A 15306-nucleotide genomic window follows, 5' to 3' on the forward strand; every position below is an offset into this window, starting at 1 on the left:
CAGAAGCAATGGTAATGATTACACAAAGAATATGATACTGTTACATTCCAACAAAAAGCACCAAAAATTGCCATAACAATGAACTGTACTTTAAACTTGAAAGCTGCTTAGCCATGAAAGCTCAAAATCGAAGCAGACAGTAAGACTCAACACTACTATAAAAATGCTTCCTTACATACCTCAGATGGCCCACTGCCCTGGTTCGTACTAAAGACAGAAGAATGTAGTCGTTCTGTTGACCTTGAAATCTGTCAACAGTTGTCACCTGGGAGGAAAAAAAGGGGAACGTGGTATACTTTCAAAAGCAAAAACTCTTGAGAGATCATTAAAATAATATGCTAGAAATAAAAATCTTATCCTTAAAATAATCAATCCCAAGAGAATATAACTATATAGTTGGAACTGAAGGAACAAGTAAATGAACCCTATGAAATAAACCATGGTAACCAGATCAGGCTATGTCCCTACGTTACTCACACTTATAGCACTCATCTTTAACTCTGTGGATAACGATGTAACCATTTGTGGTTTAACAGTCTTCCCTCTACTAGACTTCTCAGCCCCATGAAAGCAGGGACCACCTTTGTTAATTATACACCTGCTGCTGCTGCTGCTAAGTCACTTCAGTCGTGTCCGACTCTGTGTGACCTCATAGACGGCAGCCTACCAGGCTCCCTCGTCCCTGGGATTCTCCAGGCAAGAACACTGGAGTGGGTTGCCATTTCCTTCTCTAATGCATGAAAGTGAAAAGTAAAAGGGAAGTCACTCAGTCGTGTCCGACTCTTTGCGACCCCATGGACCGCAGCCTACCAGACTCCTCTGTCCATGGGATTCTCCAGGCAAGAGTACTGGAGTGGGGTGCCAGCGCCTTCTCCGAATTATATAACTAGTATCCCTTTTATCTTCTTGATACAAGAAAGAGTAACTTTCCTTATTAAGTTTTTTTTGTTACTTATAAGTAAAAGAACAGAGATAGAGATTCTTATATTTCTGAACTTCCTATATTTCAAAGTTATTAGTTTTTCATTTTCACTCTCTATGTCCCTTATGGAATGTTCCACAGTGTCTGTTCCTCCCCATTCCTTTTGTCTCCATCTCTGATTTTATTTTACTTTCTGCTAGTTCCCATTTTATCTCTTCCTGGGTTCTTCAATTTCTTTGTTTTGTAGCCTTCCCTTACAGAAGTGGCTACTTCATTAAGCATTTTAAAATTCATACCCAAATATGCATTCAAAATTTTCATCTGTTCTAGGCCAACATGCTTTCTGGAGTATGTTATCTTATCAATTAGTGTGTTCTGATGCTCTTTACCTCATTTATAAATTGAGCTTGTGCTAGTTTCCTTTTCCCCTCTATTTCACCACTGATTAAGTGGGTTTCTTAGATTAGCTATGTATTAATAAAGAAGACAGGCTGGGATGAGCAGAACTGTTTCCTAAAGGCTCAGTGGTTTTCACAACAGATGGTCCTCCACTGCTACTACAGAGACAGTCTTTTTTTTTTTTTCCCAAATATTGTTCACCTGTAGTTTCCTTTGAACCAATCTGGGACCTGAAAGGCTTCTGCTCACCCAAATACCCACATCCGCTGTTGAGTAGGAATGTGGTTCTTACCCTTCAAAGTATGCCGCTCACTTTCAGAAAGTGTCTCACTTTCAAGACTGATCCCCTCGACTCTCTTCCCCTACGTTTCCTTCCTGATCTTTAGTTACATGTCATCTCACTAAAAGCGTCACTTGTTTTCCCCCCTCCCATTTTCCCCTTACTTGTGGATGATTTCCAAGAAAAGATGAAAGAGCTTTATACAGCTACGTTCACGACCAAAGTCCTAATTTCTTCATTACTATTACTATATTTATGTTTTGTTATTCTAATTTTTCTAACTTTTGTTGATAAAATCAAGGATCTACATTTTTATTTGATATCACTCTGTCGTATCACATAAGAAACAAAAAAAGTAATAAAAAAAATCCTAAGGTCTGACTATTCTTGATTTTCCTTTGTCCCCAAGAGAAACACTTTCTTATGCGTGTACACATGCACACAGAGATACACATACTAAGAAGCAGTATGAATCATACCCTTGTAAAACAAGATAAAAAATGCTACAATTCCTATTTCTATTGTAAAGGACATATACAATTAGATATCCTTTACCAACAAAAAGCTTCAGAAACAGTTATTTCTGGTTACTATCAACAAAAATCTTCAATGTGATAGGTGAGACAGACATTCCCAGTAAATCAACAACACTGTCAGAAGTGTCAGAGAATAACTTATAGAGTTCTTATTATTTAATTTTCTTGCATATTTTAAAAGGAGATAACAAAGTGGAACAACATAAATAACTCAAATATAAATCTTTCTATCTCGCCAACATGAATAAGAGAACATTACCTTATTCGGTCTTCCAATCAATGGATTGCTCCCGCATCGTCTGTTGATGATGTCACGAATAAGATGTTTTTGTCCATTATATGTTGTCAGAATGCTAATCTTGTCAGCAGGGTAGCCAAGTAAGCACATGTACATAAAAAGTGCCACTACGTATTCTGCCTCTCCAAGATTCTGTAATGAAAACATTAATCATGTTGTGCATTTATTTCCCTTTATAGACAAAACTCAGGGCTTTCCAGGCTAGTGATAAGGAATCTGCTTGCCAATGCAGGAGACCTAAGAGACACAGGTTGGATTCCTGGGTTGGGAAGATCGCCTGGAGGAGGGCAGGGCAACCCATGTCAGTATTCTTGCCTAAAGAATCCCCTGGACAGAGGAGCCTGGCAGTCCATAGTATAAAGAGCTGCACACGACTGAAGTGACAAGCACGCAGCACACGTAGAGAAAACAGTTAACTAGTACAATTTGCTCGTTCATCACACCTCAACAAGTGACAAGTTACTATCTTGGACAAGTGAATACCTCTCATAAAACTGAGCAACTTATCCTAAATTAACAATGATACATGAACAGAGCATATGTGGTAATTATCTGTCCGTATTTCTATATGTATGTCTTATTTTTAAAAAACAAAGTGGGATACTTTGCAACCTGATTTTTTCATTAATATAGCATAAAAAATCACTGCAGATGGTGACTGCAGCCATGAAATTAAAAGACGCTTACTCCTTGGAAAGAAAGTTATGACCAACCTAGACAGCATATTAAAAAGCAGAGAAATTACTTTGCCAACAAAGGTCCATCTAGTCAAGGCTATGGTTTTTCCAGTGGTCATGTATGGATGTGAGAGTTGGACTATAAAGAAAGCTGAGCATCGAAGAATTGATGCTTTTGAACTGTGGTATTGGAGAAGACTCTTGACAGTCCCTTGGACTGCAAGGAGATCCAACCAGTCCATCCTAAAGGAGATCAGTCCTGGGTGTTCTTTGGAAGGACTGATGTTGGAAGCTGAAACTCCAATACTTTGGCCACCTGATGCGAAGAGCTGATTCATTTGAAAAGACTCTGATGCTGGGAAATATTGAGGACAGGAGGAGAAAGGGAGGGCAGGAGCAGAAAGGGACGACAGAGGATGAGATGGTTAGATGGCATCACCGACTCGATGGACATGGGTTTGGATAGACTCCGGAAGTTGGACAGGGAGCCCTGGTGTGCTGCGGTTCATGGGGCACAAACAGTCGGACACGACTGAGCGACTGAACTGAACTGATAGCATAAAAATTCTCCCTGTAGTGGCTATTCAGTATTATATGGAATAGGTAAAGGTGTAATTAATTCCTATTGATAACATTTAGGTTGTTTTTCTTTTCAAAAATAATTTGCAGTAAAAGAAGATGTGATGAACATTTTACCATATAAGTCTTTGCAAGTTTGTCTATTTTTTAAAGGATAAATTCATAGAAGTAACCATATTGCTTTTAATAAGTACTAACAATATGTCCACCACATAACTTTCCTACTAGCATTGCATGAGTACAGAATTTCCTAAACCTAACCCAACAGAGGTGAAAATATGCTCCAGTGATTTATACTTGCTATACATGTATCTTTGTGAACTGTATATTCTTGTCTTTATTGTATTTTTCTATTGGCTGTTAATTCTTGTTTGTTAAATGATGAAAATAAATTCTGTTCTAAATCAATATTTTTCTTTATGATTTTAGATTTTGTAAGCTTGAAAAACCTTTCTCATCCCAACATTATATATTCACCAATATTTTCTTCTTTTTAGTATATTCACTGTTTCTTTTCTTTGGTATATATATCTTTAATCCATTTGAAACAGAAAAGTATGTGTTGTCTGTGAGGTGGAAATCCAACTTTCCTTTATTCAGTGGTTGGCTAAATGGTTCAGTAATACTAATTCAGATAGCAAGTAAGCCAGGAAAATACAAAATAAACTTGAAAGTTTCTTGTTTTTTTCTTACCTGATAAAAGTAAGGATTAGGCTCAGATTCTCCAACTCCCTGAAAATCTTCAACATTAATGAGCTGGAAGTCATAGAGCAAGCCAGCATTGGCTGTACTGAACTCCGGCAAGAGCTGCACGTGGGGTAAGTTTCCTAGATTCTTATACCGCCAGTTGTAGAGGTTGCACAAGCTTTCAAAGACAAACCCCCCGCCCGAACAGGAAACATTAGCAGTGCACGCTCCCTTCTCATATGCCTAAGGGGGTGTCTGAGGAACTGGGTTCTTCCTGTTAAGTTCATAGTACCTACGTTGTGCTCACTGTTTTAGCAATAATGCTTTTGCAACCTTTGTCTCTCTACCATCAAGCAAATCAGGAGACTGATGATATTACAGAAATGATAACTCTATTATGTTCTCTAAGGTAAACGCTATCTTTACTCCTTAAATAAGAAAGTCAACTACAAGTACTACAAGTAACTCTCTGAGAGGGAACCTACATATTTTATGAATAAGAATTAGTGTGTTCTCTTCTTGTTCATCTCTAAGCTTTAGATTTCAAAGTGCTATTAATCATATATCTTTTGGGGCCATGAAGAAAAAGGAGGTAACAATGAAAGCAGGCCCTTAGTTTATAAGTCACTTAAATTAATCTCAATGAATAAAATGAAGGAACTCATTTGTTCAATTCACAACCCACGCTGAAGGCAATAAGGGTATTTTCCAATTTGTGGATGTGTATCCAGGCAAGTTCCTAGATAGCAGAGAGTGCTAAGAGTCTATACAGAAGATGCTATCGAATAGTTGGATCATGGAACTGATGTCCTTAAACAGGAGTAGTTTCCCTAACATCCAGTCCCCTGCTCCCATCTCCCATTGCCCAGTGTCCTTTACCTTGCTCTGGCCCTCCCCTGGGCATCAAGGTCCACAGTAGGAACTCCAACCCTGACAAAGCGAGTGAAGAGGGACTGCTCCATGTTTGAATACTTCTGAAAGGCCATGTTCTTAATGACTGGAGGTAACTGGTGATGATCACCAATCATAATCCAGCGTTTTAGTCGGCTAAAACCATCCTGAGGATTCTAGGAATAAAAAGTGGGGAAATGGCAAAATAATTATTCTAGTACCCTGTTAATCTCCAATTCATGGCACAAGATTCTTGCTATTCACAGGATGGCTTTAACAGTTTACTAATTCTTGTCATTCACCAGTTTCACAGAGAAGAACCTAAAAAATTTACAGAATGACTTGCATGGGTACCACTGGCTGACAGTGTGTGAGTGAGGCTGGAGGGATTGAGAAGGCAGGCATGGACTCACCCTACACAGGGTAACCCAAAGCGGTCTGGGAGGCTTAGGTCCTAATCAGGCAAAGGGTGCACAGAAAGAAACAGATGCTCAAGCAGGGAAATGGAAAGATGTCAAACTGTATCACAACTACAGGCAGCAGAAATTATACCTTCTTTAATTTCCTACTCTATTACTTCAATTTCCTACTCTACATGTCTCGTTTCTTGAAACATATTTTGATAAAATATAAATACCAGATAACTTGGCTTTATAAAACAACTTTCAGAAATTATCTATAAATTACAGGAGCCTCTGTTCCTCAATTAGGAATTCCACATTTTTTTTAACGCTTCCATAGTAAAGATTATTGTACAATAAGAAAACATCCTTAAACATAATCATTTAACTAAAAAATTTCAGGTATAAAATAAAGAAAAATAATATCAAATATCAAAAATAATTCCAGAAACAACTCTAAAAGAAATGAAAAAAAAAGCTCGTCTTCCCTCCAAACTGCATAAAAATGTTTTTTTTTTTTGAGAAAAATTGCTGTCTTTTCAAAACTTACAGACAAACTATGAATTTTTAAATAGTACTCCCAAATAATACAAACTACTCAATAACCAGTGAATAGATTAAAGTTTACATACTTAAAATAGAATACTAAACATCATGAAGTTAAGGAGAATACATAATCATAGCAATCAGCACCCCCAAACTCTAGTTTTCTGACTCCATCCTCCAGAATTCTTAAACCTCTACTTTGTCTCAATTTCGGTATCTTACCTGTAGAAGAAGAGGTATAAAAGTTTCTATCTCCAGAATCTGAGCAGCTTCCTCCATTAAAATGTTGTCGTACTGAGAAATGGAGAAAAAGAAAGCTTGTGAAACAGACAGTTTGAAACCCAAACAGCTACCACCATGACTGTAATAAGCATCCCCAAACCTCTCAAATAATTCAGATAAAAATAACATACAAATCATTCAAACAGAAAGTTCATGATCTTCTTTACCATTGTGCCTGAATACTCATTTCCAGGAATGTTAGGCACTGCACGTCCATAAAATAATGAAAAATCAAGTCTTGCTCCAACTGAAGGAAATTTCATTCTTTGTGAATCTTCTATCTGCCCAATTTCTTCTAGATTTATTCTCATCAGGTTTTATCCTTCCCTTCCTCTTCTAATTCTGATTGCTATTTATAGTATGATATCCTATTCCTCGTAAAATACCTTCTTTGAGACTCTTACTAAGCACAAAGTAGAGTTCTTTTGTTTTCTATTTTCAAAGTTTTCTCCCCTGATTTTTTTTCAAGGAAGTGGATGGTAGGGGGAGTATATTTACTCTTAATTTTTTTCTTTTAAGCTAATTGTTTACATATCCTCTAGTTTCTGTGCCGGAGAAAGAAATGGCAACCCACTCCAGAATTCTTGCCTGGAGAATACCAGGGACAGAGGAGCCTGGTGGGCTGCTGTCTATGGGGTCGCAGAGTCGGAGACGACTGAGGTGACTTAGCAGCAGCAGTTTCTGTGCTACTCATTTTTACCAAAATATGCTTGTATTTGTTCAAGACTGGTAGCTGGATTTCTACTGGACATGATGAAATTTAAGGTTTAATTCTGTACTGTTTTCTAGTGAAATTACCTTAAGTTTTAGGCATGTGGATGGATATCTTCTCTAGCTCTATCTGATGCTAAATTTCCCTATTACAATGATTAGTGAGGTCATCCTGGTGGGAACCTAGGAGGAAGGGGTTCAAAGAGTCATATTTTCTCAGAAGTTCCCACGTGGGGTCTCAAGGTGATAGACACAATATGGAGAACAGAATGGGAAAAGCTCAAGATGACAGCTTAAAGAGACTCCTTCCTGAGAAACAACTCTGAAACTCTAAAGTGATTTAACTTATAAAAATACATCTACAGCTCTGATTAAAAAGGAGATTTTAATTGCAAAGCAAAATTATGACACAACTATACTGGGTGTATTAAGGAAGGAAAAGAGTACACAAAAGTGTTTGCATGTCTCCTTGGAGACAGCACAGAATCAAAAGACAATGCCTAAAATGGAAATTTAGCATTTTTTATTGATATAAATGAAAAGGACAAAGGAAATATTAAAAGAGTTGAAAGACTAGATAATTGGGGAGTGGGGAGTAACGTTAAGGGATACCCTCAGCACTCACGGTATCTATCTTACTAGCACAGTGTAAGAAAATGATTAATGAAAATATGATAAGCTACAAGTAATGTTTTGTAGATTATGCATGTGAACAGCTGCAGGAAAGCATAAAATGCTCAGTTTAGATTGTATCATTTCCCTGTGTTGTTAAAAGTAATATGATTTAATAGCAAATCCAAAGTATATTTTATGTGTCAGCCCAAAGCAAGAACAAAATATTTAGGTGAAAAATTTTCACTAATTTGCAAAAGGTAAGCTCACACCACTAGGTTAAGTTCATACTACCTTTTAATAAATTATCATATTTGTCCTACCTTATAGCTGAGAAAACTTTAATCCAAGATTGCAACAATTCTATCACCTTGAATTTATTTAGCACTTATCTTCCAGTGACCTCATAAACTTAAAATATGTCAGCTATTTCATCAACAAGCGTTTTGCTAACTTTGAATTCAAACCAGTATACAAAACACTAATAACATCAGATAAACCAGTTGGAGGGAAGTTAAATGATTTGCATTAAAATCAGAGCTTAGTCAGTACCATTACCAAAGTCACAAAGTATCTGCAAACTCAAATTTACTGATCAATTATTACATTACATTTCAACTGAGTAACAAGTAACAGGCTATCTTTACCCTTTGGCTCTCCAGTCCTTATCCTGAGATGGAGCCATTTAAATATCTTGTTTGACAGTCTAAATAAGTATATTCCATCTCATACAGAATGCTTTTCATTTACTGAATGAACAAATAACTGCAGTGGATGAGTGCTTAAAAGGTAAATAAGGCAAGCATACAGATTTCTAATAGGTGAAAAACACTGTCAAATGTTTTTATAAAGTTTTTAGTTCTGTTTGGAGATTTTTTTAACACAGTGAAAGTAAGTTAATTTACCTTAAAAAGTATTAGAAGTTATTTAGATAGTCATATGGCTATAATGTTAAAGACATATTAATGCATCTAATAACTAAATTTAGAAAAATTAGATTTATGAGAGTTTACTAATCATATAAACATGGGAGATTATCACTTTAGAAACATTTTAAAGTAGTTATAAATGCGAACTTTAGTAAGAAGCAAACATTCAAGGGAAAAGGCCAAGTATTAAGGAGAGAAGAGAAAAGAAAGGAACTAACAGCTGCACAGATGAATTAAGGAACTAAAATATAAGTCTTTACCTTGAAACCTAACTTGACTAAATCATGTCGTTTTAAGGCAGCATGAGTACAGGTCATGGCAATGATTTTGGCTTCTTTCACCAAAAGGTATTTAGATCTGTCTAGTCCACTTCGAAGCAGTTCAGAGGCTCTGAATTCCTATGGGAGTGGGGAAACAATGAGGTACTTGTTTTAGTAAAATCATGCATACGTTCAATAATCCAGTTTATGAGACTTTATGTGGAAGCTTAATATAACTATCTGGGTGGTGCCAGTGGTAAAGAACCCGTCTGCCAGTGCAGGTAAGATGTGAGATGTTTGATTCCCAGGTTGAAAAGATCCCCTGGAGCAGGACATGGCAACCCACTTCAGTATTCTTGCCTGGAGAATCTCATGGACAGAGGAGCCTAGTGGGCTGCAGTCCATAGGCTTACAGAGTCAGACACAACTTAGCTGCAGCAGCATAAACTAAGCCTATCATCCAACTCGATGAACATGAGCTTGAGCAAGCTCTGGGAGTTGGTGAAGGACAGGGAAGCCTGGCGTGCTGCAGTCCATGGGGTCACAAAGAGTCGGACACGACTGAGTGACTGAACTGAACTGAACTGAGAGAACAATTCTGTCCATGATTAATAAGTTACTAATTAAGTTCAAATAATAACTGATATTAAAGCTACAATTTGGACTGCTTTTTCGTATAAGGTAAAATATTTACTGTATCAACAAGAATACTGAATATCGATCACCCTTGTATGTCCAGGAAAATAGACACTATGTCAAGCATTCATAATGAAAGGAATTTATTGCAAGGAACCCATTATGCAGGTGATGGAGGAGTAGAAAAGCCAACCAGCGAATGGTGAGGTAACCCAGGGACTGGCAACAGCAGAATATGATGACTACCTGTAGGCTAGGAAGGATAAAGAGGAGGAAGTGTTATCTAAGCCCAGAAACTGAGGTATCAATATAAGCTGGAACAGCAGTGGACCAGGTCAGCAGAAACTGGAGTCATATAAGGGATGAAACCCCGGCAGAGAGAGCTGTTGGTGAAAAACCCTGGCTTCCTTCTTTCCTCCATTTTTGCCACACTTCTCATTGGCTAAACCCAGCCAGAAGTCAGCTGACATGAGAGGCTGGGAAACCAAAACTCCAAGGACCAGTCTCAGTCAAGACCATGGCAGATGATCCCAGAGCAGAGTAGGGGAATCGACAACAGACGGATGTAAGGAGTAAACGAGCCATGCAGAGTGCCTGATAGCAAGTTTTATTAAGTCTGAACATTATGTCATACTTATGTCAGACTTTTAAACATTTGTTTTGGTTTATTTATTTTTAAATAGTTAAAGCATCACAGGCACAGGTGGAGGTATCCTGTATTTCCTTCTTCCCTCTCCCCAGACAGCTATTATTATAAATCATATGCTTTTCTCCTTTTATATTCTATGTATGTAATCATAAGCATACCACAACACTGCTTTCCAGGTTTTACAATTTTATTATCATTATCATACCACATATATACTACATATGTATATACATATTTATTATTCTGTACCAACCATTCATCCATTTCTATCCACCTACTCACACCATGTGTCAATGTTTACTGAATATTTACTATCTGCCAGATATTGTTGTAAGAAGTAGGAATAAAATCATATCTAAAAGGTACAAAGACTTTTAAAAAGAGATGATCTTTGCCCTTTTAATCTGAAGTAATCCTAAACCTTCTAACTGAGAGGAATGTGAGTCTGAAACGTGGTCCTTTTATAGTACTGCTGTAGTCTTCCAGGGATGTTTCCAATAAGGAATGAGAAAACTAGGAAGCAGCCCAGGGGCCCTGGGCTCCAAACATTCTTCTCTGTCCCCTGTGTATAGTCGTGATTCTTATTTCACCTTAATAATCAGGAATATCTCGGATAACACAGCAACCTCACTTTGCCCACTAGTCAAAGGCATAAAGAATTTAGAATGGCCAAATTCCAAATCAAGGAACTATTGTTAAATCTCCTAAAGAAAGCATTCCTTTCTTAAATACTAAGACTCTCATACCAGGAAAAAAAAATGCCGATTCAATTCATATCATAATTTTTACTTATTTCTCAACTAGAACAATAACATGCTTCCAATAATTCCACTTAAAAGTAATAATCTTGTTTGCTAGATTTGAATATTATACTTACTTAAAAAAGAAAAGAAAGCCAGCTAAGCTTAACACCTTTAAAAGAAAGTAAAAAGAACTTGAGAATCCTTACCTCAAGCTGAGTAAAGATTTTCTTAATATGCCTGAAACATCCTTCAGCAATTTCCATGTCTTCTTCATAAGATCGGCCTTTAAAAATGGGTTGAGGGGCATTTGCAAAGTACTCATGAAAAGGGAAGAAAGCAGAGACTTCAGTAATATCTGGCATCGTGTTACTTTTGTTTTTCACTTTGCTGATATACTCTTCCCAGCGAGACATTACCTGTAAGAAAAAGAGACTTGGGGTTAAATTAGCCAGCCCTTATGTTTTACATGGACTTCCCTGCTGGCTCAGTGGGGGAGAATCTGCCTGCCAATGCAGGAGACTTGGATTGATCCCTAAGTTGGGAGGATCCCTTGGAGAAGGAAATGACAACCTACTCCAGTATTCTTGCCTGGAAAATCCCATGGACAAAGGAGCCTGGAGGGCTACTGTCCACTGGGTTGCAAAGAGTTGGTGTCCAAGTGACCGAGTGACTAAACAACAATGTTTTAAATAATAAAATAAAAAATGCGCTTAGTTTGGTCTTCTCTGGTGGTCCAGTAGGAAAAGGAAAAGAAAAGTAATCTTTGACCCAACAAGACTATTTCTTATGCCAGTCACTGACAAACTGCTCTTCTTTTCTAAAAGTAAACTTCAAGACTGTAGGGTAAAAAACCCTTAAATAAAACATGTACAGATAGGAAAGAACCCTAGAATCATCTCATGGGACTTTCCATCTCAGATGTTTCAGATTTCCCATGCATATTCAAAATAGTTTATGATCGATGATCCAAATGGCCCTCTCTGAACAAAGAAATTCCTTATTTTTTCACTATCTCAGTTTCTTTCCATATATGGTTAAGTCCAGCTCTAGTAGCTTTTAAATCAATTTAGCACTTGTCAACTCTTCTCCTAGACCTTCAAAATTTTTTGAATTCTTTTTAGTATACATATAAAAAACTTCTGGTTAAGCTGCCTATGTATTTGAAAGCTCATTTTATGACTTTTTGGGTATAGATATTTTAAATATATGCTGGTGTAAATGTTAACTATGACTCTACTCAGTTCCTACTTAATTTTTTTTAATTCTCTCAGTTTTTCTGTTATAACTTCAGTGTTTCTCAAACTGTGGTCCTTAGCCAGAATATCTGAGAAGCTAAATAAAAATATCCTGGATATCACACTGTATTAAAAGAAAGTCTCTGGGGACAGAGCTTGAGAATTTTCCTTTTCAACAATTTTCCTAATATGATTATTGTGTGTTGAAAATTGTTTATGTATGCTGTGAGGCCTCCAGTTCATATTTCTCAAATTTATTAGCTAGGCCTCAATAATTCATACGTTATTTCTACTACTTTTAAAGGCAGTTTTCACGAAGAGCCTGGCGATTTTATCTTATGACAAATATGCACTTAAGCACGATCATTACTCCGTTATTCAAGTTCTGGAGAGTCTAAAACGAAGACAACTTTGCAACATCATGCATATGTCCTATGTTTCATAAGGAACCGTGAAATATACTCATTTTGAATGGACTCAAGTGGTTTATCAGCTTATAATGAGCATAAACTTTTCTTCACACACATTTAAAAGTTTCAACACTGTGATTTATACCTAAAATATGCAAATAGCATTAGTACAAAGAAAACAAATAGAGTTATATAAAAATCTTCATTATTTTATGTTCAGTCCATTTAAAATTACTAGTAAACAAAGTAAGTATTAAAATTTTATTTTTATTCATTTTATTTGGCTATTTCTCATTAATTTTCACACTCCCAAAATTAACCCTAACAAAAGCAAAAACATACCTCTAAACTGAAGTCACAGAATTTTTAACTTAAACTCCTACTTTGAAATCAATTCTATAACAAAATGTATTTTTGGAAATTTAAACAGAAAATATGCTTTTCTTTATTCCTTGATTAATATGCATATTAAAAGTAAGTTAAAAAACTGCATCTGTTACCACTGGGTAGCTAGACTACTTAGTTATATTTCTATAGTAATGAAAAAAATGAAAAAATAAAAAAGAGAGTCTAGAAACTTTGTCAATAACAAAAAAGGAGAAGAAAAAAATTTTAACAGTAGCAACACTGGCCTTCCATTGAATGAGTCATCAAGTAAAGTTATTTAGCAAAGAAAACTGAAGACAATAGGAGACAAAACATTTAACATCCACAAATACAGCTATGGCAACAGCATATATTTTAATCTACTCAAAAAAAAAAATTTTCAAGAAAGGATCTCCAGAACCCATCCCAGTTTCTAAATAAAGAGTATATTCCAATAAAGTATGATTTAAATATCTTTAATCTCTTATACCTGATACAAGAAGAAATAGCCCGCAGTTTCACAAGTGTATGAAGCATCTCCTGGAACCCCTAGACTCTTCTGCAATCGTTTGACTTCTTCTAAAAGTTCTATTCTTCGAGCTAGGACATAATTAACTCTTCCATACCTAAAAATTTCAATTAAGTAAAAAAGCAAAATTATATTATGAAGACACTTGCAAGGAAACTGTCAGCAAAATATTTAAGAAAATCATAACAGAAATAATAAATAGGCAAAAAAAATAAAAGGTAGAAAACATAGTTTATATTTACTAAGTTGCACTGGTATAAAATAACTCAAGTGGTAGTTCTTTAGTTATTTTATACCAAAGCTACTTAAAATCTACCAATGGATCAAGGATGATATGCAAATGTGTTGGTGGTCTGTGAGAAAGGAAAATTAACTATATTATTAAACACCTTTAGTTCAGCTATCTTTTCTTTTTTCTTCATAAAAAGACCGTCACAAAGAAGAAAACACTATAGTACATTCAAGTGCTAGTTCGTCTCAAAACAAGCCAGAATACAGTTTACAAACTGGCGACTCTGAATACCACTATCATAAAAGGAGGTTAGCTCTAAAACTTTTGAAATGTAATTTCAAAATTTATTTGCTTATTCTTTGGCATTGAACACAGCTTGGCATCTGGACCAAATAGGTTCATAAATATTTGCTGAATGTGTGAGAAAATTGAAATTTGGAGAGTACCTGGCCCAACGATAGGTAGTTAAGAAAAAAAAAGTAGAACCAGAACTAGATCCCAAAGCCTGTGCAAATTCTTTCCACCATAACAAAGTGCCTGCTACGATTCCTCACCACCAAAAAAAAAAAAAGCAGCAGCAGCAGTATACAATGGAATCCTATGTAATATTTGCTCAAGTATTCTGTAAATCTAAAACTATATTAAAAAGTCTCAATTAATTTTAAAAAGGGAGAGCAATGTACAGGAATACTGCGTTTTATTAGGCTTCACTTTACTGTACTTTGCAGATACTGCGTTTTTTACAAATTGAAGGTTTGTATCAACACTGCATTTAACAAGTCTATCACTGTCATTTTTCTCCAACAGCATTTGCTGTCTGTATCAAATTTTGGAGATTATTGAACTATTTCAAACATTTTCATTATTATTATATTTGTTATCTGCGTTTTGTGATCTCTGATATCACTGTAACCACTTTGGGGTGCCACGAATCATGCCCATGTAAGATGGCAAACTTAACTGATGAATGAGCCTGTTCTGACTATGTATTATGCTCCATCAATTGGTTATTCCCCCATCTTTTTAATTATGACAAAGAGAAAAATGAAATAATCGCACAATCAAATAAACATACACATTACTAATAAAGCCTGGAGCTTGACTTACCCTTCAGAAAGCAAAAAGAATTATTCCCCAAGAAATTGGTAGCACTAGAAATCACTTTAAAAATTCTACTTCTTTTCTATTATAATATTCTCTAAAAACTATAAATTATACTGTAATACGCTTATAATTACAGTACTTAGCATTTCATCAGCCTGTATACATTCAATGAAATCTGGATTAGCAGATTTTTAGAGTTGTGTCCACTTGTCTAAGTTAGGTTCAACAAGAAGAAATACCCATGGGAAGAATTCAGAAGCATTACCAGCTGTTCAAAAATTAAGAATTCAGAGCCCCAAGTAACTTAAGGTGTGTTGATCTTGCCCTCTGACTTTTTAGAAGCTAAAAAATATATGGTAAGCTCTTTAATACAAGAACTCTAAATAAATGCA

The 15306-nt window shown here is 35.9% G+C and overlaps 1 protein-coding gene across 1 annotated transcript in view; it reads right to left on the reverse strand.

Moving 5' to 3' along the window:
* The window catches only part of AQR (aquarius intron-binding spliceosomal factor), a 98983-nt gene that overhangs the window by 10944 nt on the left and 72733 nt on the right, over window positions 1–15306 (reverse strand). The window contains exons 26-33 of the mRNA XM_069595983.1: window positions 13540–13675; window positions 11245–11454; window positions 9011–9148; window positions 6439–6510; window positions 5258–5445; window positions 4385–4556; window positions 2397–2567; window positions 180–265 (exon numbers count right to left, since the gene is read on the reverse strand). Of these exons, the coding sequence (XP_069452084.1) occupies window positions 180–265; window positions 2397–2567; window positions 4385–4556; window positions 5258–5445; window positions 6439–6510; window positions 9011–9148; window positions 11245–11454; window positions 13540–13675 (1173 nt within the window). The remainder of the gene's footprint in view (window positions 1–179; window positions 266–2396; window positions 2568–4384; window positions 4557–5257; window positions 5446–6438; window positions 6511–9010; window positions 9149–11244; window positions 11455–13539; window positions 13676–15306) is intronic.

Source organism: Ovis canadensis, chromosome 7, assembly GCF_042477335.2.
Source record: "Ovis canadensis isolate MfBH-ARS-UI-01 breed Bighorn chromosome 7, ARS-UI_OviCan_v2, whole genome shotgun sequence".
Taxonomy (NCBI): domain Eukaryota; kingdom Metazoa; phylum Chordata; class Mammalia; order Artiodactyla; family Bovidae; genus Ovis; species Ovis canadensis.